General features: G+C 39.6%; 2 protein-coding genes across 2 annotated transcripts in view; one reads left to right on the top strand and one right to left on the bottom strand.

The window, feature by feature from the left end:
* The window catches only part of WDR25 (WD repeat domain 25), a 58,233-nt gene extending 55,827 nt beyond the window's left edge, over positions 1-2,406 (bottom strand). Inside the window, exon 1 of the mRNA XM_041401574.1 lies at positions 2,360-2,406. The gene's annotated coding sequence lies outside the window, so the exon portion shown is untranslated. The remainder of the gene's footprint in view (positions 1-2,359) is intronic.
* A 219-nt stretch (positions 2,407-2,625) lies between these two features.
* WARS1 (tryptophanyl-tRNA synthetase 1) lies at positions 2,626-23,685 on the top strand. Its single transcript, XM_041399912.1, has 12 exons — positions 2,626-2,680; positions 3,365-3,387; positions 5,978-6,192; positions 7,272-7,479; positions 10,816-10,924; positions 11,759-11,878; positions 12,471-12,653; positions 13,312-13,412; positions 14,610-14,722; positions 15,844-16,017; positions 19,197-19,337; positions 21,477-23,685. The coding sequence occupies exons 3-12, from the start codon at positions 6,079-6,081 to the stop codon at positions 21,633-21,635; spliced, it is 1,422 nt and encodes a 473-aa protein (XP_041255846.1). The 5' UTR covers positions 2,626-2,680; positions 3,365-3,387; positions 5,978-6,078; the 3' UTR covers positions 21,636-23,685.
* Positions 23,686-25,858: the final 2,173 nt, after the last annotated feature.

Genomic DNA, 25,858 nt, shown 5'->3' with positions numbered 1-25,858 from the left:
AGTAATCCCACCAAGATTTTTCCAACAATTTGTATGGAGTATGTGGAGCATAACGCTAACTACATTCAAACAACTGATGTGTCTACAAAGTAATATTTCAACTTCTGCTGTTTATAGGCAAGAAATACTGGCATGATTGCTTAAATGTGACATTTTATTACTGTTTTGTTTCCTTGCCAAGCTGTTAGCACTCATTAGGCTGAAGAGATTTAACCCACTACACTTTCAGACAGGCTGCTGAAATTCTTGGTTCAGGTCAGCAAAGAAACTGGCCTCAAAAGCATCTTGATGACAACAGGAACACATGAAGTTCATCAGTTATCTTCATAAGCATTTGCAGAATTGACACCACAAATGCAGGGACACCACAAACACAGGCCCTACAAATTCTTCTGCAGGAGTAGGACTCTGGAACTTGCAAAGATTGTTCATTTAACTTCAGAATTAGAACTATTTGAATTAAAACAACTGTGTTTCACATAAGCTACAGAAGTGTTACATGACTCTAGATTCTGTTATCAAATTTCTAAGCACAGTCCAGAAGACATGCACTTATTAAGATAACACATTCATCATCACAGATCCTTCCCAAGATAAGTGATCAAGACATTTAACTGGAACAAGGTGACCAGCATTTCAGCACATAAAAGCAACAAGATCTCCCTCTAGAGGACATTTTGTCATTACCTGAAGTTTAAGACAGCTATAAGTGACAGCAAACAACAGCAAGGCAAAAGTCTTTTTTTAATAATACAGCTTCATTTATTACAGCAATATTTCATTTAAACAATGTCAAGGAAAAAAAAATAGTGTTTCATGAAAACTTAACTAACAAATCAATTCAAAAACAGTAAACTGAAGTTCCTAGCAGTAAATTGAAACATCAAATAAATGGGAGCTTTGAAGGGCTTCACTTCAGTAATTGTATCAAGTGGTTACTGTTTCTACTGCAGTGCTAAACACATTTCCCAGCCAAATGCACCCTGTCCAAAGAACAAATATAGTAAGAAGCTGACCTCTGGCTAAGAGCTATAAACTAAGATACACAAGTGGATTGGGTTAGACTTACAAAGTTACTTTAGTTGGTTTTAACACAAAAAAAAAAAAAACCCAAGCTGAGATTCAAAGTTTACTTTAGTTGGTTTTAACACAAAAAAAAAACCCCAAGCTGAGATTCAAAGCGCTAGACAGTGCCTTGCAAACACAAGGTTAAAAATGTTTCCCATGACATACTGTAAAGAAACTGTCCCATTAGATTTGGTCAGCATAAACCCATCCCACCTCACCCATTACCCATAAACTTCAGTACTTTTGTAACAACAAAACACCTCTCTCATCTAAACACCCCCCATCAACTTCTGTTTTTTAAGAAACACCACCCAGAGCCACTGTCCTAACCAAAGAAAAATGGGGGGTCGGGGGGGAACCACAATGTACTTGACTGGAGCCATCCTGTAATGAGAGTTTATTCATCATGTGATGTGCAATGTACTGAGCTAAAAGAAAAGTTTGCAGCACTTTGGTTTTCCTGGGCTTCCACAGGACTGATTTATCGGAAGGCACTGAAGAGTGCTCAGCCTGAGGGGCGCAGCGGCCGCGGATGCGGAGCTGGGACACGGCACAGAGCCCCGCAGGGCGCTCCGGGCGGGCAGGCACAGCGCCCTCGCTCCTAACGCCCCACAGCCCCGAGGGGGAAAGAACAAGCTCCTGGAGAGGGCTCGGTGGAGGCCACAAAGATGCTGAGGGGTCTGCAGCATCTCTTTTACGAGAGACCGTGGGAGCCGTGCGTAGCCTGGAGAGCAGAGGGGATCGCGCATCAACTCATACAAATGTCTCAAAGGCGGGTGCCCAGAGGATGGTGCCGTGGTACCCAGGACCAGGAACAATGGCCATAAACTAAAACACAAGAAGTTCCACCCCAACGCGAGGAATCGCTTCTTTTCACGGAGGGTGCCGGAGCCCTGGGACGCGCTGCTCAGTGAAGCGGGGATGTCGCTGTCCGGAGACACTCAGCACCCGCCGGGTGCGCTACTGGGTAACCTGCTCCGGGTGACCCTGCCCGGGCACAGGGTTGGCCTGGATATCCTCCAGAGGGCTCTCCCAGCCCTAAGGCTGCTGCGAACACCGGGCCCTCTCCAGCGCCGCCGGAGCAGCCCCACCCGAGCAAGCGGCTCCCGGGAGCGCCCCGGCAACTGAGGCCGGCTCCTTCCCTCTCCCCAGAGCCCCGGACGCCGAGGCCACCCGTGCTGCCGGGACAACATGCCCCGGCCCGGTTCCGGTCCCGGTTCCCGGTCCCGGTTCCCATTCCCGGTGCCATCCCCGCGGTACCTGCGCTCCCGGCAGCGCGCCCGGAACTCACCTGCCGGCCGCCGCCGCCGCGCCGCTTCCAAACGCGCGCCGGCTGAAAACAAGGCACCCCACTCAAACAGTTCCGCGTGTCGTAGCCTCCGCGCTGGGGCCTCGTGTTGGGAAGAGCAGGGTCAGACCGCGGCTCCTTGAGGGGTAGAAGCTCCTCTTCGGCCGATGCGAGCGGAATGGAGAGCGCTCCCTTGGGCTGGGGACTGGAGCAGGAGGGAGGACCGTGTGAGGTAATGGTTCCGGGAGGTTGTGTTTCCCAGCCGGGAGCCGCGTCGGCCGTGCCGGCTGGGGTGATGCAATGGTGGTGACAGAGGAGCGGCGGGTGAGGAGCGGCGGGACGGGCCGGGATGGGATGAGCGGGGATGGGCACAAGGATGGGCACTCGCAGAGAGACCCCGGCGGGCGGGAGAGGGGCTGGCTGGGTGGTCACTGCCGCCCCTGTGACCGCTGCGAGGCGCCGGGTGTGGAGCGTCTCTGCCGGGCACGTTCTCTCCTTCCCCTTGAGGTGATGCACTCGAGGGCTTTTGCTCCATTCCCTGCGGGGCTGCCTCGCCAAAGGGTCAGGTCAAAGTGCCCTTTTCGTGGGCAGGGCGGCGCGGGGTGTCCCGGTCAGTGCAAAGGGCGTCCCGCCGCACGCAGGGCGGGGCACGGAGCGCTGGCATGTGAGTAATTGTGTGCACTGCCGGTCCTTGCACGGGAGCTTTGCTCTTACACGGCTGCAGTACGGCCGGCATTCATGTCGGGAGTTCTGCTGGTCGCTCCGCAGTCTTTGAATGGTCACGTTGTCTGCTGTCTCGGGGAATCGTCTTGCAGTCTTTTATTGTAATTTCGTGCATAAATTGAAGTTTGCCATGATTGGGAAGGTAGGTCTGCTAGAAAGTGCAGCCTCTGTTGGAGTGCCTCTCAAGGCCTGTTTCACATGGCGTCTGTGTGGATGCCTGGTTCTTATTTTCTACCTACCTTAATTTTACTTTTCTTTTTTTGTTTTGATTTTTTTTTTTAACAGGAGGAAAAACAGTTTTCAGGAACGTAAGTGCTTTTAGACTTCATCTCGCATTCTTTCACTTGCTCATAAAAGCTTGTTGTGGTCTGTTGTATTACTGTTGTCTCTGAAAGTCATAATGTACTTTCATGCAGTGTTTGTCTTCTTAACTTCATGTGAAACCCTGTTTTTTCATTGTCAGGCCTCTAACTTACCAAGTCAGACTGCAGACAGTGAAAATGATCATAGATCTGTGATGGTCAGCCACTTGGAAAGGGAGGAAGATGCAGTAGTTTTCTGATACCTTTGCCAAGGACTATTTTTGAGCTTTGTCTCATAGCAGTTTTATATTTTGGAATGGACACGAGAGCAGTACCCATTATAAGTTCCCTGCATTTCATAGGTAGAAAAAGCACAAATATCTTGACTTTCAGGTTCACACTGGGTCATTCTAGACTCTGGTCCTAAGTATCCTAGTAGTTCATTCTTCAATTCCAGTGCATCATTTTTTCCTCCAGATCTGTTTGCCTATGATATGTAATCTCTCTGGGACTGTTAACTTTTATAATAGCAATAAGAAAGCAAGAAAAAAAATCCTGATAAATAGTAGAATATCCAGACTTTTTTTTTTTCAGTTGTTCACAATTGCATTAATAAATTTCAAAAGATAAAAACCTGTGTTCCACATTACTTAATTCCTGGCTTGAATTCCACTAGGAAATAGGGGCAGTACTGAGGTAAATAGAGATAACCTTTAGGTAGCAGTCCATATGTTTTGCACTTTATAGTCACTATATCCTCATGTCTTGTTGCACCACCTAGGTTACTTTTGCCACTTCTTAATGAAGATGCACCTTCATTTGAGACTTTTTTTTCAGCTTAAAACCATAATATTCCAATCATTTTAAGGAGTCTGGTTTGCTGCTTTGCAGTGTATGTGCCAAGTGTCAGCTGTCATTTCAGCCTTTCTGAATGGGAGCAGTGCATCAGTAAGGCTGTACTGTAAGGAATTAAGTTAAAACAACAAGTCACAGTTTGTTCTATACCAAAGAAAATTTTTATTTATGTCTTTATTATTTTGTGACATTTGAAGCCTGTAAATGTAAATTACATGTTCCTACAGAAAGAGTATGTGTTAATCTTCATAAACATTTTCTAATATGCATTTATTCTGTACTTTCTTTAACAGTTAAAATATTCTCTGCTCATGAAAAAGGGGAAGGCAATTTCCAAATAAAAATATGTAATTAAATTGCAGGAATTCATCAAAAAAATTGTTTGAGCTGCTTCAAATTACTTTTTTTTTAAATCACACTTCCGAACAGCAAAAATTCAAGTTATTAGGGATCAAATTAGGTTAAAAGCTTAAGTATTATTTTGTAATCTAAATATGGTAATCCAAGGGTTAATAGAATAAACAAATTACATTAACAAGTGGATGTATCCACTTCTCAGTTACTTTCTCGGGGTATTCAACTGAAGCTGAAGTGTGGGAATATTGCAGCTGGCTGTCAAACAAAGCCTTAATGATAGGTGTGTTTTGGTAACCAGGTGGTTACCAAATCGACCTTCAGAGTTTGCTAGGCAGGTGAAAGCTTTTTACAGTAGCAGCTTAAATAAGCACTGTGTGCAGATAGCCAAGGTTATGATTAGACTGATTATTTTGTAGAAGGAAGGCTTTGAAATACTGCTGAACAGCTGATGCAGTTATTATATTAGTAGGTTTTGTTTTGCTTGGATTTTTTGTTTGTTCTAATTCTGGGAAAAGGGAGCCAAAGGAACATGTATTTTCACTAACACTCAGTTGATCTGTGCTCCATGCACTGCTGTGGATCAGGAATTTGCTAGGGGGTCTCTCCAGAGAGATGAGACCTTTGCAAGTGAGGAGTTTTTTACATGGGCACAGAGCTTCCCACTGGGTGGGCATGGGCACAGCATGGCAGAGCGTGCTTGGGCAGGTTGCTGTGTTCTTAGTCTCAGCCATTTCCTCATCTTTAACCATCTCCTGTTATTTTTCCTGCATATTTCTGAGAAACACAGGCAAATTTACAGCCTATTGCTGACCCAAGGATTCTTTGGAAAGCAATGTTTCTCACCAATGATCAATGTATTTTGTAACTTCTGGAGGAAAGCCATAAAGAGGATGACTAAGCTTTGCTGTTGTGTATCTTTCTTTGGGCTGAAGTACTCTATTACAAATGCTAAGACAAAATTCCATATTGTAGTTATGAAAGTCTAATCATTCAGAATTTGTCAGGGTATCAGTGCAGGAACATTAACTGACCAGGAAGTTGATCACTGGTAGCCTCTACCAGTTTTTTTTGAGATGCTCTGAATTGTATATACATGTATTTAATTATTTTTCTTTTGCCATGAATTTGACTTTGAAAAGGTGTTCTAGTGTTAAATATGTAGACAGACAGCACAAACAGTGATGTCTGAATTTACCTTGTTGTTTTATCAGTCTCTGTCCATTTTTATGTGAAACTGAAGCTCAATGTGTAATATCTCCACATTTATCAATTTGATATGAATAGAATGTGGTAGGGATCAGTATAGTTTTTATTTTCTTATTCTGTTCATCTAATCTTGAGCATGTACACTAAAGAGTAAAACATACTACTTTTTGCCCTACAGTTCTGTTTGTTGCTGCTGTTTTGAATCTCCAAGCCAAAGAGTTGGAAGAGGATAAATTCGGTTGAGTTGTACCTAAACAGATCTTTGTGCGGTCTGGCAAAATGGCTGACAGCCCCAACTGTGATTTGAAGTCTCTGAGTCCGCTTCAGCTGTTCGAAAGAGTGACTGAACAAGGAGAGAAAGTCAGAGCACTGAAAGCAGGAAAAGCACCAAAGGTATTTGCATTTCATGTTTTGAACACATTTTTTTTCAGTTTAGGTATGTCTTTGAGTACTGAAGAATTCTATTGATCTAGGATCTGTTTTGAATTTTAATGAGAAAAATCCTTGTTAAAAACTGTTCATGTCCATTCTGTGGACTGTGGCATACCTGGAGTAAGGTATTCACTGGCAAGACTGAAGTTTTTACTCTTGAAATAAGAATGGAGTCCTAGACTCAGAAGTCTGCTTCATCCAGTTGGCATACCATGTGACAGGATCCAAGGCATTTATTTCTCAAGTAAATGTATGTCACTTGCATGCTTCCCTGATTTTAGGTGGTTCATGAAAATCTTTTTCTCCAGGCATTATTGTAGACATTATGAAATATGTCTTCCTGTAGCTGTACTGCCAGCCCCTTCTTAATCTCCCTTAAATAATTTAGTAATTTGCCATTTATTTCATGTTCCCTATAATGTCATCACTATTTTGGCAAGGAGAGCTCAGCTTTAAAATGGGCCTTCTTAATGTATTGCCTGTGGGAGAAAGCCTTGAAAACTGGGAGTCAAATAAAGTGTTGTTCTATCTATTGCTTGCATGAGATTTTACAATAGCTTTATATTAGAGAGGTCATAACCATAACTTCTTGTTCTAGTTTGTCTTCAAGTCTGTCAGTGAATTGTAATGAATAAATTGTTTTAAGGTGAGCCATACAAGCGTCGTAAAGTAAATGAGATAATAATTTATATTTTATTTGTATACCTTTAGAAATTTATGGTAAAAGTGCTGAGCTTGTTATACCTCTGAAAAACAAGCAAGCATTTTTTCCTAGGCAGAAACTGAAAAGCAAGACAGAGATGCTTTAAATGTCTTGGCAATGGTGATGATTTGTATTCAAATGAATAAGTATTTGCTTTTCTTCTGCACTTGACACTGATGCTGAAAAACATTTAAATAAAACTGAGTTTAGGGTTTATTAATGATGCAGTTCAGATCAAAGCATGGATGTGGGATTTTGAAAGGTTGGGACATTAATGTAATTGTCTATTTTAAGTATGTTAAGGCAAACAGTTGTTTGGGTTTTTTCCTTTTTTCAGGATGAAATTGATGCAGCAGTGAGGATGCTCTTATCATTAAAACTGTCATATAAAACAACAACAGGACAAGATTATCAGGCAGGCTTGCCTCCAAAAGATCTTGTATTAATAAACAATGGCACAGCTAAAGAAGAGGATGAGGATTTAGTGGATCCCTGGAATGTGCAGACATCAAATGCTAAAGGCGTGGATTATGACAAGCTCATAGGTATAACTCTTCCTTCACTGCTACTAAGGAATTTATGTAAAGTGATCCTAATGACCACAGAAACAGCAAGGCATCATAACAAATCCAGATCAAAACATCATAGGTAACATTTAATTTATGTCTAATCTTAGCATTTCCATGTCTAAAGAATTTGCTGTAAGAGATGAAAATGTCCCAGGTGGAGATTTCCTATGAAAGACTTAAATACTTTGCAAGGAACTTTAAAGTTCAAAATCCAAGTTTTAGTGTGGTTTGTTTTTTGGTGTAAGGACTGTTTTTAGAAATTACACTAATGAAGACACTGTGACTGAGTATTCAGTGGCTGGAATACAGAAGAGCATTTTGACCAGGCTGAAGGGTTCTTCCTACCTACTCCTCACTTGTAGATTAGAGAGTGCAGGAATGATCCAAAACTAATGCAGAATTCTGTTAAGTCTGATGACTTCTTCAGAAGGCACACTCACAGGCAGCCAAGTGCTGGCTGGAGTGAAGGAGTTGCAGCTCGTTCAAAAACATGCAGTGTAATGGAAAATATTTCAGGTGAGGTTATTACAAAACTTGGGAAGTTTTGTAGTTTAAGAAACAAAGGTCTAGGTAATTTCCTTAATGCCTTCACAGTTACTGTTTTAGTAACTTGTTTGAGTGTAGCATAGAAACAAGTGAGAGGACTATTCATTAATTTCTCTATTTTTTCTTTTTTTTTATTATTGTCAATCTTCAGTTCATTTTTAGTACCTCAGTTGTACATTGCTGAGGTCTGCTTAGTAGTTTTTTTCTCACAATAGAGCATACACCCTTATGCTGCAGTAATCATATTTGGTTTTGGGACAGTTGCTTGTGTCAGCATTATTTTAATTCTTTGTGATGTTACTGAGAGATTGTGTCAAATGTATGCACACATTGGCTGAGTCTGCAGGAAGTAACAGGAGAAAGAGAAAGTGGGAAAGGGAGAAGTGTGCAAAGAAAAAGGTCAGTGTGAGAGAAGGAAAAAAAATGTTTATTAGAATCTGAAGTGGAAAAGATCTCTCATAATCTTATTACTTGCATAAGAGTTACAGAGAAGTGATTTGGGTTTTCTTCTTGGAGGGAGGGGTCCTGAGCATTTTAGAAAAGGAAGAATTGCACAACTATGATGGCACAATCTCAGGATCTTCCTAAAAAATACTTACTATAAATCAGTTCATGCCCTTTTTTTCCTGTAACTGTGTACAGGGACTGTATAAGACCTTCCATCTTCCACAGAGTGTGGGTTAGCCTAAAAGGTTTTTACTTCTTTACACTACTCTCAGATTAGTGAATTTGATAAATGAGTCATTTTGCTTGTTCTAAGTGCTGACTTGGAAATGTTTCAGAGAAGAATGCTAGCCTAGCCACTTCAGCAATTGCTGGTTGATATTGATAAGCTTCCTTCTTTTCCTTCCCTTTTTAAAAATAACAATAGAAGGTATTGTCTGAGAACTTGTTACATTGGGTAGCTCCTACAAATTTTTGTGCCACCTATAACCTGTTACTAGTGGTACTGAGACAGTTGCCACTGTGCTTATGTTTAATCAAACACAGAAAAAAAAATGAAAGCAGTGTGTGAATTGAAAGAGGTCTTGTTCTCAAATGCTTGTCCTAGGTGTGCACTTAAGTGTATGGTAGCACAACAAAACAGCCTGAAGATATTCTGGGAAGAAGGGTTCTGTCAGCTAAGTACTAGATATGAACATCCCTAGAAATTTAATGATTGGGAATGATTTCCAGGATTATTTGCTTCAGCACATGCCCACAGATTGAGGTGAGGTGGACTGGCCTGTCCACCTCAATTCCACAATTCCTTCTTCTAACCCTTCTTTAAGGTAGGATTGGCATTTGCATTCTTCCAGCCTCCATCTGCCTCTGCCTGTTGTCATGACTGTTCAGAGACCATCGAGACTGGCCTGGTCACCAGAGTTACTGTATGACAAATATTAGGGTGTATATTTCTCTATGAACTTATAACAGGGCAATGGCAAAGAGGAAAAGTACACAATGAATTTTCAGCAAATGCAAATATGCTTTTGAAAATGGCAGTTCTCAGGACTTCTGCACAGTGAGTTGAAAGCTGTATTTTGGTAAAAGCTAGACCAAAGATGAAAAGCACACTAGGCATTTTTTAAAGCTTGTTTAGGAGCAGACTGTGTCTTTGTCTGAAGCTGTTTAGAAAGGGAGATTCTTTCTGAGCAGAGAGCCTAAGATGTTCTGAACATTCAAATAAGGGCAAATAGGTAGGGAAAAATGATCCATTTTTTTAACAGAAAAGGTTAACATGAGCAAAGAAAAGGGAGTTGTGCAAGCTGTGAATGTTTACTAAAGATGTTTAGGCATTTCCAGTGAAGTGTTCTATACCCCAGAGAGCTTTTCTAATCACTTTCTGTGACAGTACCTGAATATTTCTAGGGTAGCTAGTCCCACTTAATCTGGAGCATTTTCATGTTTTCTGTTGCTGTCAGATTAGCCTCTTACCAGTTGCTGTTGATGTGCGGAATCATTTTCGTGCTTGTTTGATCTCTTTTTAGCATTCATTCAGATTATCATTTGCCATTTTGTGATGCATTTTGCATTTTAGTAGTGCATTGTTGAATAATTCTAGTATTGAATAGAACAGAATAGTAGCAAGCAGTAGATTCTTACATAGATTTTTTTCAAACAAATTTAAATCATAGAGCATTGGCTTGATTATTAGGATCCCAGAATTACTGGGAATAGGAAAATACTGCTATTTTACTCTGTCACAGCCTTTCCTAAACCACCAAGTCATAAGTCTTACTGATTGCCATGAAGAACATTATGCATTTCCTTTTCAAGCCTCTTGAGGGGAGCAGTGTCTGTAATCATATACATATTAAAGAAGATTAAGTTTGCAGAAGAGTATTTGGGGTTGGTGATGTTTGAGTGAAAGCAAAAGATGTTGTCTGGCAGCAGAATATTCAGACATCAAAAGAGAAACATTCAGAGCCTCTTACGCATTTTTATTGTATGGCTTAGGCCAAGTTGGTGGTCTGAATGTGTTTCTTTGGCATGTTTTTTTTTTGCTTGGTATCAATGCTTCTGCTGTAAGGAGACTGCAATTATAGTAATTTCTGGATGGAGAAATAGTGCATGTTGTGAGAGAGTTGAGCCTCCTAGCATAGAAATAATTGGATGTGACTGCTGGGTTTTCAGGCAAGAATCAGGAAAATTGACTTCAACTTTTTGACTTGAAGACGTATTTTTTAATCCAACCTGCATTGCTATGTTCTTGGTATTCCAAGATCTGGTTGTAGCTATGCTGTGCTTATTTTAATTTTTTTTTTTAACATTTTATGATTATAGTTCGGTTTGGCAGCAGTAAAATTGACACAGATCTGATTAATCGAATAGAAAGAGCTATTGGGCAAAAACCTCACCACTTTCTACGCAGAGGAATCTTTTTTTCTCACAGGTGAGTTTTTCTTTTATTAAACTTCAAAAGGTCCTGTTGGGCAGACTTCCTGCAAGAATTATTGGGAGAAGCAAGAACCATGTGCTTTTATGCCAAGGCAAACCAACTGTGCCATTTGAAATTAGCAACTATTGCAGATTTCCCCTGGCAACACTTGAAACTCCAGATTGTGTGGGTTTCTGATGTGTCCTCAGAAACCCCAAACTGAAGGAATGTGCTCAGAGTGCAGGCTCATTTTGACTCTGTGTCAGCAGCCAGAGGCAGTGGCCTGGCAGAGAACTCCAGGTGCCAGTGTTGGTTTCAGCAGGGCTCCATGCATCTCTTTGTGGTACAGAAAAGGCTCAGGCAATTATCTTAAGCATGAGGCTGCCAGTGACCTTCACAGTTAATTGTTAGGACACAGGACCTTTTGGGCTGTGGCACCAGCAGGTTTCACAGAAGGGCCTGAGCATGACTGAGAGCATGACCTCCACCAGAGGTCAGCTAAGCTGCTTGGTTGAACCTGTTGGAGAAATGGTCCCTGGATGTTTTGCTAGGCTCTAGAGATTATTATGCAGTAATTTTAAAAGTTGCACAATTTCAACATTAAATTTTCACTTTTGATTTCATTTTCTTTGACTTTTTTTCTCCCATGAAGACTGAAGGAGGTTATGCTTTTCATAAATTAAAAAATGAGTAAACAAGAACTTTTTTATTTCTAGGAGACTTAACATACTGTAATTTTATATAAATACTTTTGGCTTTAAAACAGTCAGATTTTGAATAAAGGCTTTTTACTGTGGATATTTCTTGCTAAAGAATTGTATCTTGTTTTCTCTATTTTTTTTTCTCTAGAGATATGGACCAAATACTTGATGCTTATGAAAATAAGAAGCCCTTTTACCTTTATACAGGCAGAGGGCCATCCTCTCAGGCAATGCACGTTGGTCATCTCATCCCATTTTTGTTCACAAAGTAAGCTGTTTCTACCAGTTGTCTTAATCAAAGCATTTTTTTTCAAAAGAAACATTGAACATAGCTTGTGAAACTGCCAAAATGATACATTGCAAGGTGTTCTGATTATGTGAAGTGAATATTAATGAACTTAATTCAGTCTTACCTTTTCACTGAAATGATCACAATCCCTGCATCACCATAAAGCGCTATTCCTTACTGCCTTAACCTTGTGGCACTCCTTAGAATTTCTGCTGTTCCTAAAAGCCAGTTCCTTACAAGAGTCAGTAACATTGCTCTGTAAGGTGCTGCCTGCAGCAGCAGGACACAGAGACATGGGCTCAGAAAGGTGAAAGCTCTTTGAATTCTGGTTCCTTTGCAAGTGGTGACCTCTGTCACGTGTACAGGAAACAGCGAGTCTTTTTTCCAGGGAAGTTGTCATTATCATCTGTATAAAACATTTTATGTGTTCACATAAATATAACTGCATATGCATACAAAGAAAAGAGCAGACCTCTCCATATAATGTTTAAATATATAAAAATATTTTAGCTGCATGATTTGCATCTTCATTTTAACTTAATTTGGGATACAACATGTCTGCTTCTCTTAGGTGGCTTCAAGAAGTATTTGATGTTCCCTTGGTAATACAGTTAACTGATGATGAGAAATACCTTTGGAAGGACATGACAATTGAGAAGGCATATGAATATGCTAGAGAAAATGCAAAAGACATCATTGCATGTGGTTTTGACATCAATAAAACCTTCATATTTTCAGATTTAGACTATTTAGGGTAAGTATTAATTTATTTCAAGCATTGTAGTGAAAAAAGCATCTGTACTTTCTCTGTATTTTCTCTCTGACTTTGACTACACTAATAAGTGTGTCTAAATTTGAAAGCTTCAGGACAAGTTTTGTAATACTTGAAATGAAAACATATTATTTTTTCTGATAACATTTTATATATTTTATTGTCATTCTCCTGTATAACATATGAGCAAATACTTGTGTGTGCAATGTGCAAATGATAAAAAATATATTAAACCAGCTGAAATGTAAAGATACCTAAACTACCAAGAAACTTCGTGATTGATTTGCTTAAGATGGTATCAAAATCTCTCAGATGTGTTTACACTTTATTTGTTTTAACAGAAGGCATTGCAGCAACTTGTTTTGGTCAGTTATTTTAATAATACAACATTGAGTGATGTTTAGAGAAGAATGTTTGTAGTAATTATTGGGGGAAGAGAAGAATAAATTAAACTTTCAAGGCATAAAATTCCTGTTTGTAAATGATTCTCTAATTATCATCTCAATGGGCCCCAAAAAGTCTGAAACTGTGAGATTTAATCCTGCAGGTTTTTTTATGTTCTCAGTTCTTGCAGTCCAAGCTTGTACATACACTCTCCTCCTCTTCTCATTTTATTTTTCCACATTTTTTTTCCTCACAGGACAAGTGCTGGATTCTACAAAAACATTGTCAAAGTTCAGAAGCATGTCACATTTAACCAAGTGAAAGGAATCTTTGGCTTTACAGACAGTGATTGCATTGGTAGGAAATCATACTAGTTACAAGAAACAGTGCTTGCTTTCACTTTCAACTGAGCTATTTTAAGTAATAGTTTAAAGAGATTAGTGTCTGCCCCTCATGGAACAGACAGAAAAAGCAGGAGGATTATGTTTCTAGGCAGGTTCTGAAGAATAGAACATACTTTACAATGAAATTTCAAGCATAACTTCTACCTTTTTGACTTTAGTAAGAGCAAAGTACAAAACACGAATGTTAAGGAGTCCAAAACAGAGAATGACCTTTTCTTTTCTTTTTTATTCTTTTGTTACAGTGATTGGAGCTATAGGCAGTCTTACCTCCTAGAAATTTCTGTGCCAAATTTGTAAAGAAACTATTGAGAAGAAGTTGCATTAATACACATAGGCATTTACATACATGAAAAAAATTGAGTGCTGAACAGCCTGATTATCAGGGTGCTGGGTAGCTCAAGTCTCCCATTTACTCCACTGCAATTGCAGGTTTCTGTCACATAGCCAAGATAAAAGATTTTGTGTAAAAATGATATTAAATTCTGGATGTTTCTGAGCATTCTTCATCCAGTACTTGTGCCAGTTACAACCTTCAGCCTTCACTGTAACCAAGGAACAGATGTTTTAGCAGTGCTCTGATAAAATATGGTATTGTGATTATGACTTCATCACATGTTTGTAAAAGTCCACCATTTGCTGTCTATTCTGATAGGATTTTGATCAGTTCCAGGTAGACCATGCTGGGATTAAGCCCTGTATAAAAAAGAAAACTGGGCATATCTGAGATGCTCCATGAGTACAGAGTGATTATAGCAGTGATTTAAGGTCTTAGAGGGAAGCTTATGTAACTATTGTAGCAATTCTCTCACAAAGTGAAAAAAAAAATGAAAAGCTTAGTCAATTTTGTTTCTGGAAAGGGCAGATAGTTCAATGATCAAGAGAGTATGCAGTGATGAACTTTTGCTGAAGTCAATGTGGTTACAGCTTGCCTTTTGTCATTAGTTTCTGTCAGTTGAAGGTTTGTTGACATTGCAGAAGGTAAAGGTGAAAAGGTTTCCTCAGATAAGGCAGCAAAGCTTGATAAAGATAGAGCTTGTTCTTCAACTAAGCATTTGGATGATTCACTTGTGCCTTTTACATTCTGCAAAAAATTATCTCTATTTATCATTGCTTCTGTTGATTGCTTAGCTTTTCCAAACATATCTTTTAGGTAAGATCAGCTTTCCTGCTATCCAAGCTGCTCCATCCTTCAGTTCATCATTTCCACAGATATTCAATGGCAAGGAGAATATTCAGTGTCTTATCCCATGTGCTATTGACCAGGTAAGAAAATCATATTGTTTAATTTGGTTTTCATGGATTTGGTTTTATATTGTACCATTCAGGCTTCATGGTGGTGTCTTGAGGCATCTGCAAAACATTCCTGCAAGCACCTTTCCAGGGACCTAAAAGATGAAAAGGTGAAGGCTTAACCCAACAATCATGCATTCATCCAGTCTTGGATCTCTCTTGATCTCAACTCCATTCACACTGAGCTGACATCTAGGAAAGCAAAGACTGTAACATTTATGCAAAAGCACACTGACATGGGGGTAGGAAGAAACTTTTGGCCATCTCCATGGTAACTTGGACAAGATGGAATAAGCTCAACTTGCAGCACAAGAGATTTCTGTTGAACCATGGGGGAAAAACCCTCTCTCAGTAAGAATAAAGAAGCATTGAAATAGTTTGCCAGAAAGGCTGCAGAACCTTAACAATTCAGATTTACAGAGAGAGCTGGAAGAACATCAGATACAAATGAGAGTAATTGCTTTAAATAAGTAGTATTTCTAGGAATCACATCCTTCACTGTCTGAATCTTTAGCTATTTTAGCCACAAGGACAGACACTGTGATGTAATCGTATTAATCAGCCACAATATATGAAGTGAAATTTCACTTTATTTTAAGTCACATCATCAGCACAGCACTTCCAGCTTGCTTGCTGATTTAGTTCAGATTCTCTGCTGGTTGTTAAAATGCTTTGGGGGAAAAATTTAATCTTAGCCTGCATCCATCTCCAGGCATATTAAGCATAGTTTTAGCAACCATTTGAATTAATGTAAAACTTTGTAAATATGCCTATTACTTAAGGGAATCAGAGTGTACAGCACTATGGAAAAGGAAATAAAAAAACGGATTTTGTTTGTTGGTGTTCTGGATGAATTGGATTGAAAGTAGGTTCTGGAATATTTCATGGTTTGTTTTTTTGAGTTTTTGTTTTTTTGACCTCACTTCTTACGGCATGAATGAGTCAGCATAGGTTCTGGAATATTTCATGGTTTGTTTTTTTGAGTTTTTGTTTTTTGACATCACTTCTTATGGCATGAATGAGTCAGCACCAATCAGAATTGATTTCAAATCACATTTTTCAGCTTTATTCTGTGTTTTTATTGGTTGTTTTAGGATCCTTATTTTAGAATGACCCGCGATGTAGCACCAAGAATTGGACAGCCTAAACCAGCCTTACTCCACTCAGTCTTCTTCCCAGCCCTACAAGGAGCACAGACCAAAATGAGTGCTAGTGACCCAAACTCCTCCATCTTCCTCACTGATACACCCAAGCAAATCAAGACAAAGGTAAGGACCTGCAAAACCTGATAGAATGAAGCTTTGCAACAAAAAGGAGAGGTCATAGAATCATAGAGTTACTTGATTCAGGAAAGACCCTTAAGATCATGGAATTCAACCATAAACCTGTCCCTGTCAAGTTCTCCAATGTCACTGAGCCATGTCTATAGGTACCATCTTGGTAGAATAGTCTCCAGCTTCATCAGAAAGTGCTGCAGAGGTTGGCCCACAGCTCCTGCCTGGCACTCCTTTGATAACCCCCTCAGCTGTCTGGCACTACCTTCAGAGGTCCCTCTGGTTGCAATGACAGTTTTGATTGTTTTCCTTGAACATGTGTGAATCGGGTTTTCCATACATTTCATGGCAAAGCATTTTCAGAAATTGATTGTCATACACATTTATCTAGACTATCAGATATGATCTTTTGCCTTACCAGCTAGTCTGACAGTACAAATATTAGCTGGGATAGTGTACAAAACATGTCTGATTTTCTGATACCTGCAGAGCAGTGATATAAGAGCTGTGGAGGCTCATGCTCTTAAAATAAATATTATGTTGCCATAGTTTTGAAATCTGACAGGCCATGATGTAAACCTCATATACAGCTCATTCTCTTGACTGCCTCTCCTTGTTGGGAGCACCAAACATTGCACAGTGTTAGTTACAACACAGGTCAGACCTCTCCTGCTGCTTGAGAGTCTATTGCTGCCAATTCACAAAGAAAACTGCTCACTCCAATTTACAAATAAACATTATGCTGAATTTAACTCAGAAAGGGTATTTCCCTCTGAGTATGTTCCTAAGTTCAAAGGATGATTGCTCTTATCTCATGTCAGATGATTAGTTTCGCAAAAGTTCACCTGTTTTGTGGTATTTAAAAAAAATGAAAATCAGTCCTTGGGAACGAATTTATAGGTGTGAAACCAGACATTAAATAACTGTCAAAACAAGAAGAAAATATGTTGAAGTTGTTTCTATTGAGCAGGCTTGGATTAATTCTGTTCTGGTGAGACTCTTCAACAGCCACCCCATAATGCTTCATTCTCTTTTGTAGAAACTGATTAAGCAGTGCTGTTTTGAAAAATTGGAATTCTTCATGTGTTTGGATTATAATAATTCCAGTTAACTTGCACAGTTACAGAATTACTTTAAAAAAAAAAAAAGCTGTAATTTCAGAATAGAGAATCCATGATTAATGGTAATATTGGTAACATTCTTCCATGGTTTTTTCCTGGCAAGTAACTTGTGATCTGTAAAGAGATCCACATTCATAAGTCTTAATTCTACTGTCTTTAAATTACTTGAAAAAATAAAAAAATAATTCTACTACTTGGAATATAAAAGACATAAAGAAGAATCTGAACATTACATAAAGTGTGGAGTAATGGAGGACAAGCTGAGATTTATTTCAGTTCCTGAAGCTTCAGAAACAAGTCTTCATGGAAATACAGCTTTAGTGAAAGCCCAAATAGTGTTATAGCAAATAAATAAAAAAATATGTTAGGAAAGGTGACTTCTGGTCATGAATGAAGGTTAAAAAGAGAATGCTATGCTGGACAAAAAAAAATTACTGCTTACAGCATTTTTCAGATTATTGGTACATTGCTAATTGATGAGGTTCAAAACTTAGAGGTAATGGAAGCTAAAAAATTACTATGTATTGGGAATGGCTAAGAGGATTCAGGGTAATCAGGCAGCATTTTAATAAACTATTCTTATTGTACCTATCAGCAAATTACAACTCAGTTCGTTGTTTGTTTTCCTATAAAGTCTTATTTAGATTTTATGTCTAGAGAGATATTGAGTGATTCAGAGAAATTCAGGGGAAAAAGATCAGTGCATCACTATGGATGGGTCACTGAAACCCTCAGTTAATGAGTAGATGCCAGAATATGTAAAAAAATGAATTTGAGATTAGGAAAGGAATCATTTTGTGTTTCAACCAAAAAATGCTTTTACCTGGCGTGTCCTTCTCTGTTTAGGAAGAACACAAACTGTAGAGGTAAAGGGCATTGAGAAAATTTCATACAGGCTTGCAAAATCTAGGAGTGAGGAAGGTCAGTGCAGAAGAGTATGTAAAAACTTCATTTTACAGATGCTGAGACAGCTATTCAGGCTGCCCTACAATATGAGAATAGATGTGTATGGCAGATGGCAGTTCATTGCCTTAAAATATTCATCAGTGCCTGATTTCTGATTGTACCTTGTTGCCACAAGACTTCATCTGTAACTTGGTGGTTGGAGAGATTCAAAAAAGCACTAGACAGTCTATACAGATAATAGGAATGTTCATAAATTGTAAATATATAACAGCTCCTAGATACCAGAACTAAAAAAAATCCATACTTCATATGCAAATGTGTCTCTTGGCAGGTTGATTGTGGTATCTTAAAAGAAACAAGAGCTAAATGAAAGCTCAGCATATGGTTAAGAAATTTTTTTTTTCCTCCACTTAGCAATTTATTTTCTTTAAATTTGTAGGAAGATTAGCATCCTCAGAGAGTTCTACATATGTATAAATACTCAAAATGGGCCAGTGGCTTCTGAATTTATTGGGAATGGGATTAGCAATGACATCTGTTCAATAGTGCTGTTCATCTGCCTATAGGAAACTATGCTTAAAAAGAGGGAGGCTGTCAGCAAATATTCCATTTCTAGACTGAACAATTGGGCATTGGTCTGATTTTAAGCATTCTAGACAGACTTTTGTAATGTTTAACTTTGCTTTCTCTTGTTTTTCTTTTCCCCAAAAAAAGGATAAGGTTATCTCTAGGATTTCTGCAGGATTTTCCATGCTTTCTTCATCTCTCCCAAAATTAATATCTTGATAAAGTAAATATCTTAATTTTTGTTACATGAAGTGCATTTTCTGTAAGCACATATTCTATCCAACAGCTTCAGCAGAAGGGACTTAAAACTTTTTTGACTGAGTCTTGAGCAGATTATTTTTAATTTTCACTTATTTTTATGCTGATTATGCAGTCAGAGGAGCATGTGTATAGCCATTTTTGCCTGCTGGGTTCTAATGACCTCCTTTTTTCAGTCCTGAGGCTCTGCTTTGACTTGTCCCACTCACTCCTCAGCTAATCCTTAGTAAAGAATTTGGAGGATCATGACACATCTCTGTTTGCAGCAAACTAATCCTGCTTGTGGTGGGAATTAAGCCCGAGCTGCTGGTGTTGTTTCAGATTAACAAGCACGCCTTCTCAGGAGGCAGGGACACCATTGAGGAGCACAGGAAGTACGGAGGCAACTGTGACGTTGATGTGTCCTTTATGTACCTGACTTTCTTCCTGGAGGATGATGACAGGCTGGAGCAGCTGAAGCAGGTGAGTAACCAAACTGCAGACAGGGTTATTCATTCCCTGCTCTGAGGACAAAGCTGTGCCTCAGCCCTCAACAGAGCTGTAGCTCAGTCCTCCTGAGGACCTTCTCCAGGAAGGTGGTTTTGGTGTTTTTCTCATGTTCTCCATCCCTTTCAAGTTTCAGTATTAGTATCTCAGTTTTTGTTTCTTTGCAGTGTTCTTTCTCACAGGCCAATCTGTCTCCTTTAAAACAAAAAAACCCCAATGTTTTCACAGGAATCTCCAACACTGCAGGACAGTATCTTCCTTACCTTTCAAATGAGGTCACCTTGGCATTAGTGTTGTTTTAATTGTATAATACACTCTGCCTGTTTCTTATTGTAAAGTACCTAAACATTCTGCAAAACTACAAAAGCTTATGTCTAAAGCTTGCTGGTTTTTGGTTTTTTATCATCATCACAAGAAACTTAATAGCTCTGAGGAATTGATTCATTGATCCCAGGTGAAAATTGCTTCACATATGTTGCTTTTTCTTTAAGCCTGTCTGGCAGACTTCTGTCCCCAGGGCTGGTAGCAAGCCACTTCCCTTCCTTTCATCACCAATACTAGGTGGTGTGATTTCTCTGGAAGGCAGGAGCTGCAGTACGTAACACCCACGTCACGTTGGTTTATCAGCTTTCTCCTGCTGGGAACAGCTGCAAGAAAACCAAGAGCTGCAGATTCTTCTCCAGCCCTCTACTCCTTCCCACACAAGAGCAGGGTTGGATAGCTACTCTTTTCTGTGCTGGTGTAAATTCCTTATGGAAACCTGAAGCACATTTGACTTAAAGAGATTTTTTTTTCATTTATCTCCAACCACTGCAAGAGTGTCAGACTAAGTGTGCTGCAGAACACAAAGCTGCACTGCAGTGGTGCCTGAACCTGGGTAGAAAACAGGAACTCACCCACTGCAGCAGCACCAGTGCAGCTGCTTCACCTGTAGCACCAAAGGACACTTCCAGAGAAAGTAGCATTGGTGTTTTTATAACAAACTAACAAGCAAAAAATAACAGAATTCACAGAGTTACTAGAATTGCAAGAGACCTTAAAGATCATTGAGTCCAACCCAGCCCTAACACCTCAACTAAACCATGGCACTGAGTGCCACATCCAGTCTTTTCTTAAACACATCCACGGATGGTGACTCTGCCACCTCCCCAGGCAGACCATTCCAGAACTTTATCACCCTTCCTGTAAAAATCTTCTTCCTAATATTCAACCTATATTTCCCTTGGCACAGCTTCAGACTGTGTCCTCCTGTTCTGTCAGTTGCTGCCTGGTGAAAGAGACCATCCCCAGCTGACTACAGTCACCTTCCAGGAAATTACAGAGAGTGGTGAGGTCACCCCTGAGTCTCCTTTTCTCCAGGCTGAAAAGCCCCATTCAGACTTCAAACATACAGACCTCAAACCACACCACTGAAATTGCAATCCCATTTGTTCTTGTTAATGTACTTTACTCTTGCTGAGTGAACATCAGCAGCATTTACACCTTGAACAGGTGTTATAAATGGCTCAATGATGAGGGGAGGTAGTTGTTTATTGTCCTTTCAAATACAGCTGAACTGTCCCAGCCATGGTTGCTAAATGTGGCTGAACCAATAAACTGTTGGCCTGTGCTGCTAAGCTAAAGCATGTCAGTATTGAGCAGTGGAATGGATAACCAGCTGTGAATGTGACTGCAGTGTGAACATAGATTCTGTGTCTTTGCTATAAAAAGGATATTTTAATCACATCTAGTCTCTTACTAAATGCAATGAGAGAAAAATATGAGAATTTGTACCTGTTATGGAAAAAAAAAAGGCTTAGACTGTTTATTTGAACTGGGATTCTGGCGAGGAAAATTGCAGTTTCCTGCAAGTAATTACAGGATTTCCTAGTTTAACTGGTGAATGTAGTTTATTCAGTCCTTATAATAACTTGTCACATACGAAGTTTGCCAACTGTCTTAATGTTTTAACAGGCAACAAGTAACTCTGCAAGTTGCATTTTAGGGTGATACCAGATAATCTTCTAAGGCGTGTACTTACTTTTAAGTAATCCAGATCTGTCTTTTAAAGGAATACTGATCACTGAGTCTTTTTGTGAATGGCACTGTGTTCAGCAACCAACACTTTCTTGACAGGCCTACACCAGTGGGGAATTGCTCACAGGGGAACTGAAGAAGGTACTTATTGAAACCATGCAGCCCTTGGTAGCAGCTCATCAAGAGAGAAGGAAGCAGGTCACAGATGAAATTGTGAAGCAGTTCATGACTCCAAGGAAGCTGGCTTTTGAATTTTGAAGAAATGTATATGTAACTTAGCACTTCATAATCCACAGCCAAGTAATTGTTGTCTTCTGTTGTGTGTCATCACTCCCTAGTTATGTACAGCCTGTAATCGGTGCTTTATAAATAATGAGTAAATTATCATGAACAGCAGAGTACAGAAAAAGTTTAAAATAGGACTTGTATCTATTTAAAATCAGAATATGCAAGACAGAACTGATCAGTCTTGCAGAAAAGCATGTATGTCGGCCCAGCATTGTATTTTAATGTATTTCATGTTGAAAAGAGAAATAAAATTTCCATTTGATGATAAAGGCTAACTTGGAAATTGTTTTAAATATGCTGGTAAGAGGTCATATCTCAGAGTAATAAATAGTAGTTCCATTTTCTTTTGTACCATGTACCTTGGTTTACTAGATTGTGTTTCTTCTTGGGCTGCTGAGAACATGCTGCACACAAAAAAATTAGTGAATGTTACAAATTGGGATCAGCACAGAAAGAATGGACATCTGTGAGTTGAACACTGGAGAAAGAATATCAGACTTGTCTTGCTGTCCCCTTCCTCTTTGACACTGGGCAAGTTGCAGAAATCTCACTGTGCTTTTCTTCTGGAGCTTTTTACCTGATCTGAGTGCCTCTGGAAGGAGGAGGTCGTCAAGAAGTTGTCAGGTCCTTCATATTCTCAGGTGGAAGATAGTATAGAAATGCAAATATTAGTTTCTAGGTATAAATAACAAGTGTTAAATCATTATGTGAAAATTGAAGTCACACTGGACACAGGGATACTTCTAATCTGTCTGTTCTTTTTCACTGCACCAGGAGATTTAAACTAGGGATATTTATTTTAGTATGTATTCCAGTGAGAAAATATACTTTGTTAAAATACCTCATGTAATATTTAATTATCTCCTTTCTTCAAAAGAACTTCAATGTCTTCACTATGATTCCTGGAATAAAAATTCAAATTATTAGCTATTTGTTTTGATCTGAACAGTGCTGAGAGCAAACTGTTAGATCTGTCTTGTATAGAATAGAAAATTGCTAGCCCAGATACAGTCTTAGCAAAGATGGTTTTATTTGATGTAGATAACACAGGTGGGTTAGTGTGGTTATGTTTGTTCAAGGAGCCAAGGAAAAGGCAGGAGTGCAAGGCAAACTTAGGCATATTGCATGAGTTTCAAACTTGTGCTGGAAATAGCAAGGCTTAGCTTTTGTCTTTTTCTTTACAGTTTATGTGAGCTGACATTTCTAATCTAATGCCATTGACTTCAGTGAATTAGTGAAAATGTTTCCCAGAGACAGTCTCCATAACCCACAGGCAAAGCATCTCAGTGCCAGCACGGGCTTAACAATGAGTAGAAGAACTTTTTTTTTTTTTTTTTTTTTTTTTTTTTCTCTCTAGAAGTAGTGGAGCAATTCTTAGGGGGAAAAAGCAGCTTCTTAAATCCAGTAATAAATAAGCTAAGTCTTATTTGGACTTACTTTGGACTTTATTGATTTCCTTCCTATTTTTGCAGTCTACTCTTTGTCATCTTTAAGCCATACATAAAAGATAAGCCTTAAATTGACTTTAAAAGTGCTTTTACAGACTTATAATGCAAATATGTTGTTTAAAATATATGCAGATTTGTTCTGCTAGATTTATTTCATTAGCTGAGAATTTATTTTGTTAGTCAGCAAAGGGAAATATGCTGTAGGAGAAACAGTGCTGTGTTCTATTCTAGATAAGCAGATGGGTTATTTTATAATAACAATTGAAATATGTTTTGAAAGTTCTAGACAGGAGAGTGATAGGAAAACTATTTAGTATTTGTTTGCTGAACAAGCGCTGTTTTCAAGTCCTCTGAGGAATTCGTACCAACATGCTTCTGAGATGGTGCAGCTTCTCAGAGGAGTCTTGATGAATTCCTAACTATTGTAATTATGGTTCATGTCACAGGGGTCATTTTAAAGGTCAAGACAAGGCAGTTTTCAAAAACACTGAAATGTTATCAGACATTGTTCAATACATTTTCCTCAATTTGCTCATTTTGTCCATCTCACTGTAATAAAAATGTAGATAAAAGTCTGTGTCAAACTTCTGGTTTACTTTTTTTTTTTAAGCCTTAAATTACCATTATTCTGGTTTTGACCTCTCTTCCTACCTTTTTAGGTGTTGATTTGTCACCTAATGTAGCTGGTCCTTGTTTTGAGGTGTTGGAACAGGGTGCTGAGATCCCCCTTCCAGGCAGACTTCAGACTACTCCCAGACTGAGCTAGTAAAGGGTCAGTGGTGCAGAGATGACCTGGTCCCAGGCCAGGCTGGGTGTTCATGTCCCTGTGCACAGCAGCCAGCTCTGGGATGGGGGAAGGTCAATGAGACCTCTTTACAGTGACACCTCAGTGGGTTTGGTGTAAACTGGTGCTTAAGTGGAAACATGGTGCTCTCAATTTCTGTGCAAAAGCGCAGATTCTGAATAGCTTCCTGTCGGAACTCAGGACATCCCTCTGGATGCCCTGGATGGCTCAAGATCCTGGCAAGGGCTCGGAGACCCTGGCAGGAAGCCAAAGACACTTGGGATTTTGATCTTAACCCAAGGAGCAAATTACCAACTTTATATTGAAATACCACTCACAAAAGTTTAAGTAGCATAACAGTAGTTGTCACAGGGTGAAAAGTGGAATTTTGAAGATTTTTTCTGTAGGGGTCTAGGAGGCAAGATGGAGGGACTTGGGTGTTGTCCTGTTCTTCCTAGCCTCCATCTTCTTGATGATGTTAGCACTTTGGGATTGGGCAAAGTAGAAAGACACTGTCTAACACAGATGATAGGTATTGGAAAATAACTGTAAATAAAGTACATGTTGTTTTTAGTATAAAGAGATAGCACCACCGCCTCAGAGCAGTGCGGTGTGCCTCGGACTGACCTGCTGAACAGACCTCAGCAGGCCAGACAGAAAATGTTTTAGATAACAAATAATAAACAACCTTGACAACACGAGCTGAAGACTTCTGACTCCTTCTTCGACAGCTGGGTTGGGGAAAAGAGACTTTTAATACATCTCGGGGTCATCTTGACCAGAGGAGATCCCGAGAGCTTCCCACAGAGCTTCCACAGTCACCAAGAGGAAAGCTGAAACCTGCCTGGATATTCATGAGCATTGTCAGAGCAAACAGGAACTGTCAGCAACATGGAACCTAATCATGAGTGTGACTTCTAAGAGGTTTTTTTCTCAAGGCCACCAGCTTTGTTGCTGAAAGAAATTATCTATATGACAAGCTACAGTCAATACAGCAAAGCAAACCAAACATCAGCACAGCAAATGTGGTACCTTCTTTCTGTTGGCTGGCCTTCAGCTAGCTAGTTTATCAAAATAAATAGCTCTGTGATCATTAGAGTAGCTAAAGGTCAAGATAATACAAATCAGAAAATAAAGCTGAAAACCAGAAGCTGAACACCCGGGTGTGTTGGGGTGTAGTGAAGCACATAATATGTGTCCTGTCAGTAAAGAAAAATTGGTTTAAGTTTGTGTGCCTGTGTTTACAGACACAGTCAGATCCTGTACCTGTTGCTGTTTGTATCAGCAGTGAGTTCTACCTCATGCTGTCACCCACACACTGTGTAGATGGTTTTTTCCCAGTAGAGGGCTCTGAACAGGATGGATTGTGAAGCCCTTACCGTCCTGAAATAAGCTGCCTGGAGATACAATTTGCCTCTCACGTAGCATTTGTTCAGACCACATGAGAGCCTGCTTACCAGTGGTGCTGAACATCCCGAGGCTTAGAGTTCTCAGCCCCTTGCACTGGCTTCTGCAGTTATTCCCACTCATATTTACAATTCCTCTGTAATTTCTCTCCCTTGGAATCAGCTGTATTTCAGTTACACCCACAGGAGGAGACATTTTTAGTTCTCTGAGTGCATGAGTGTACTGGGAAAGATGGGCTATTTAATATTCAAACCTTGGGCTGACCATGAATGGTATCAGTGCTGCCTAAGAGTAAATGGTTGTTTAGTCTGTTTTGCAGGCATTCTTTCACTGTCTCCAATCAGAGAATGTAATGCCTGAGAACAAGGTTGGCTGAGAATAACATGGCATGAAGGAGTATGATTCCAAACATCCGGGCAGAGCAGGGGTAAATCAGTAACCAGTTAAATGCATCCCTTGTAGAAAGAGGCGAAGGCAGTAGACTCTTAAGAGGAATTTCAAACCCCAAGGAACTAGTTAAATCTTCTGTTTTAAGGGCTTTCTGACTAAAGGAA

Source organism: Onychostruthus taczanowskii, unplaced genomic scaffold (assembly GCF_017590055.1).
Source record: "Onychostruthus taczanowskii isolate IOZ18803 unplaced genomic scaffold, ASM1759005v1 scaffold1, whole genome shotgun sequence".
Taxonomy (NCBI): domain Eukaryota; kingdom Metazoa; phylum Chordata; class Aves; order Passeriformes; family Passeridae; genus Onychostruthus; species Onychostruthus taczanowskii.
This window is presented reverse-complemented; position numbering and strand designations above follow the sequence as displayed.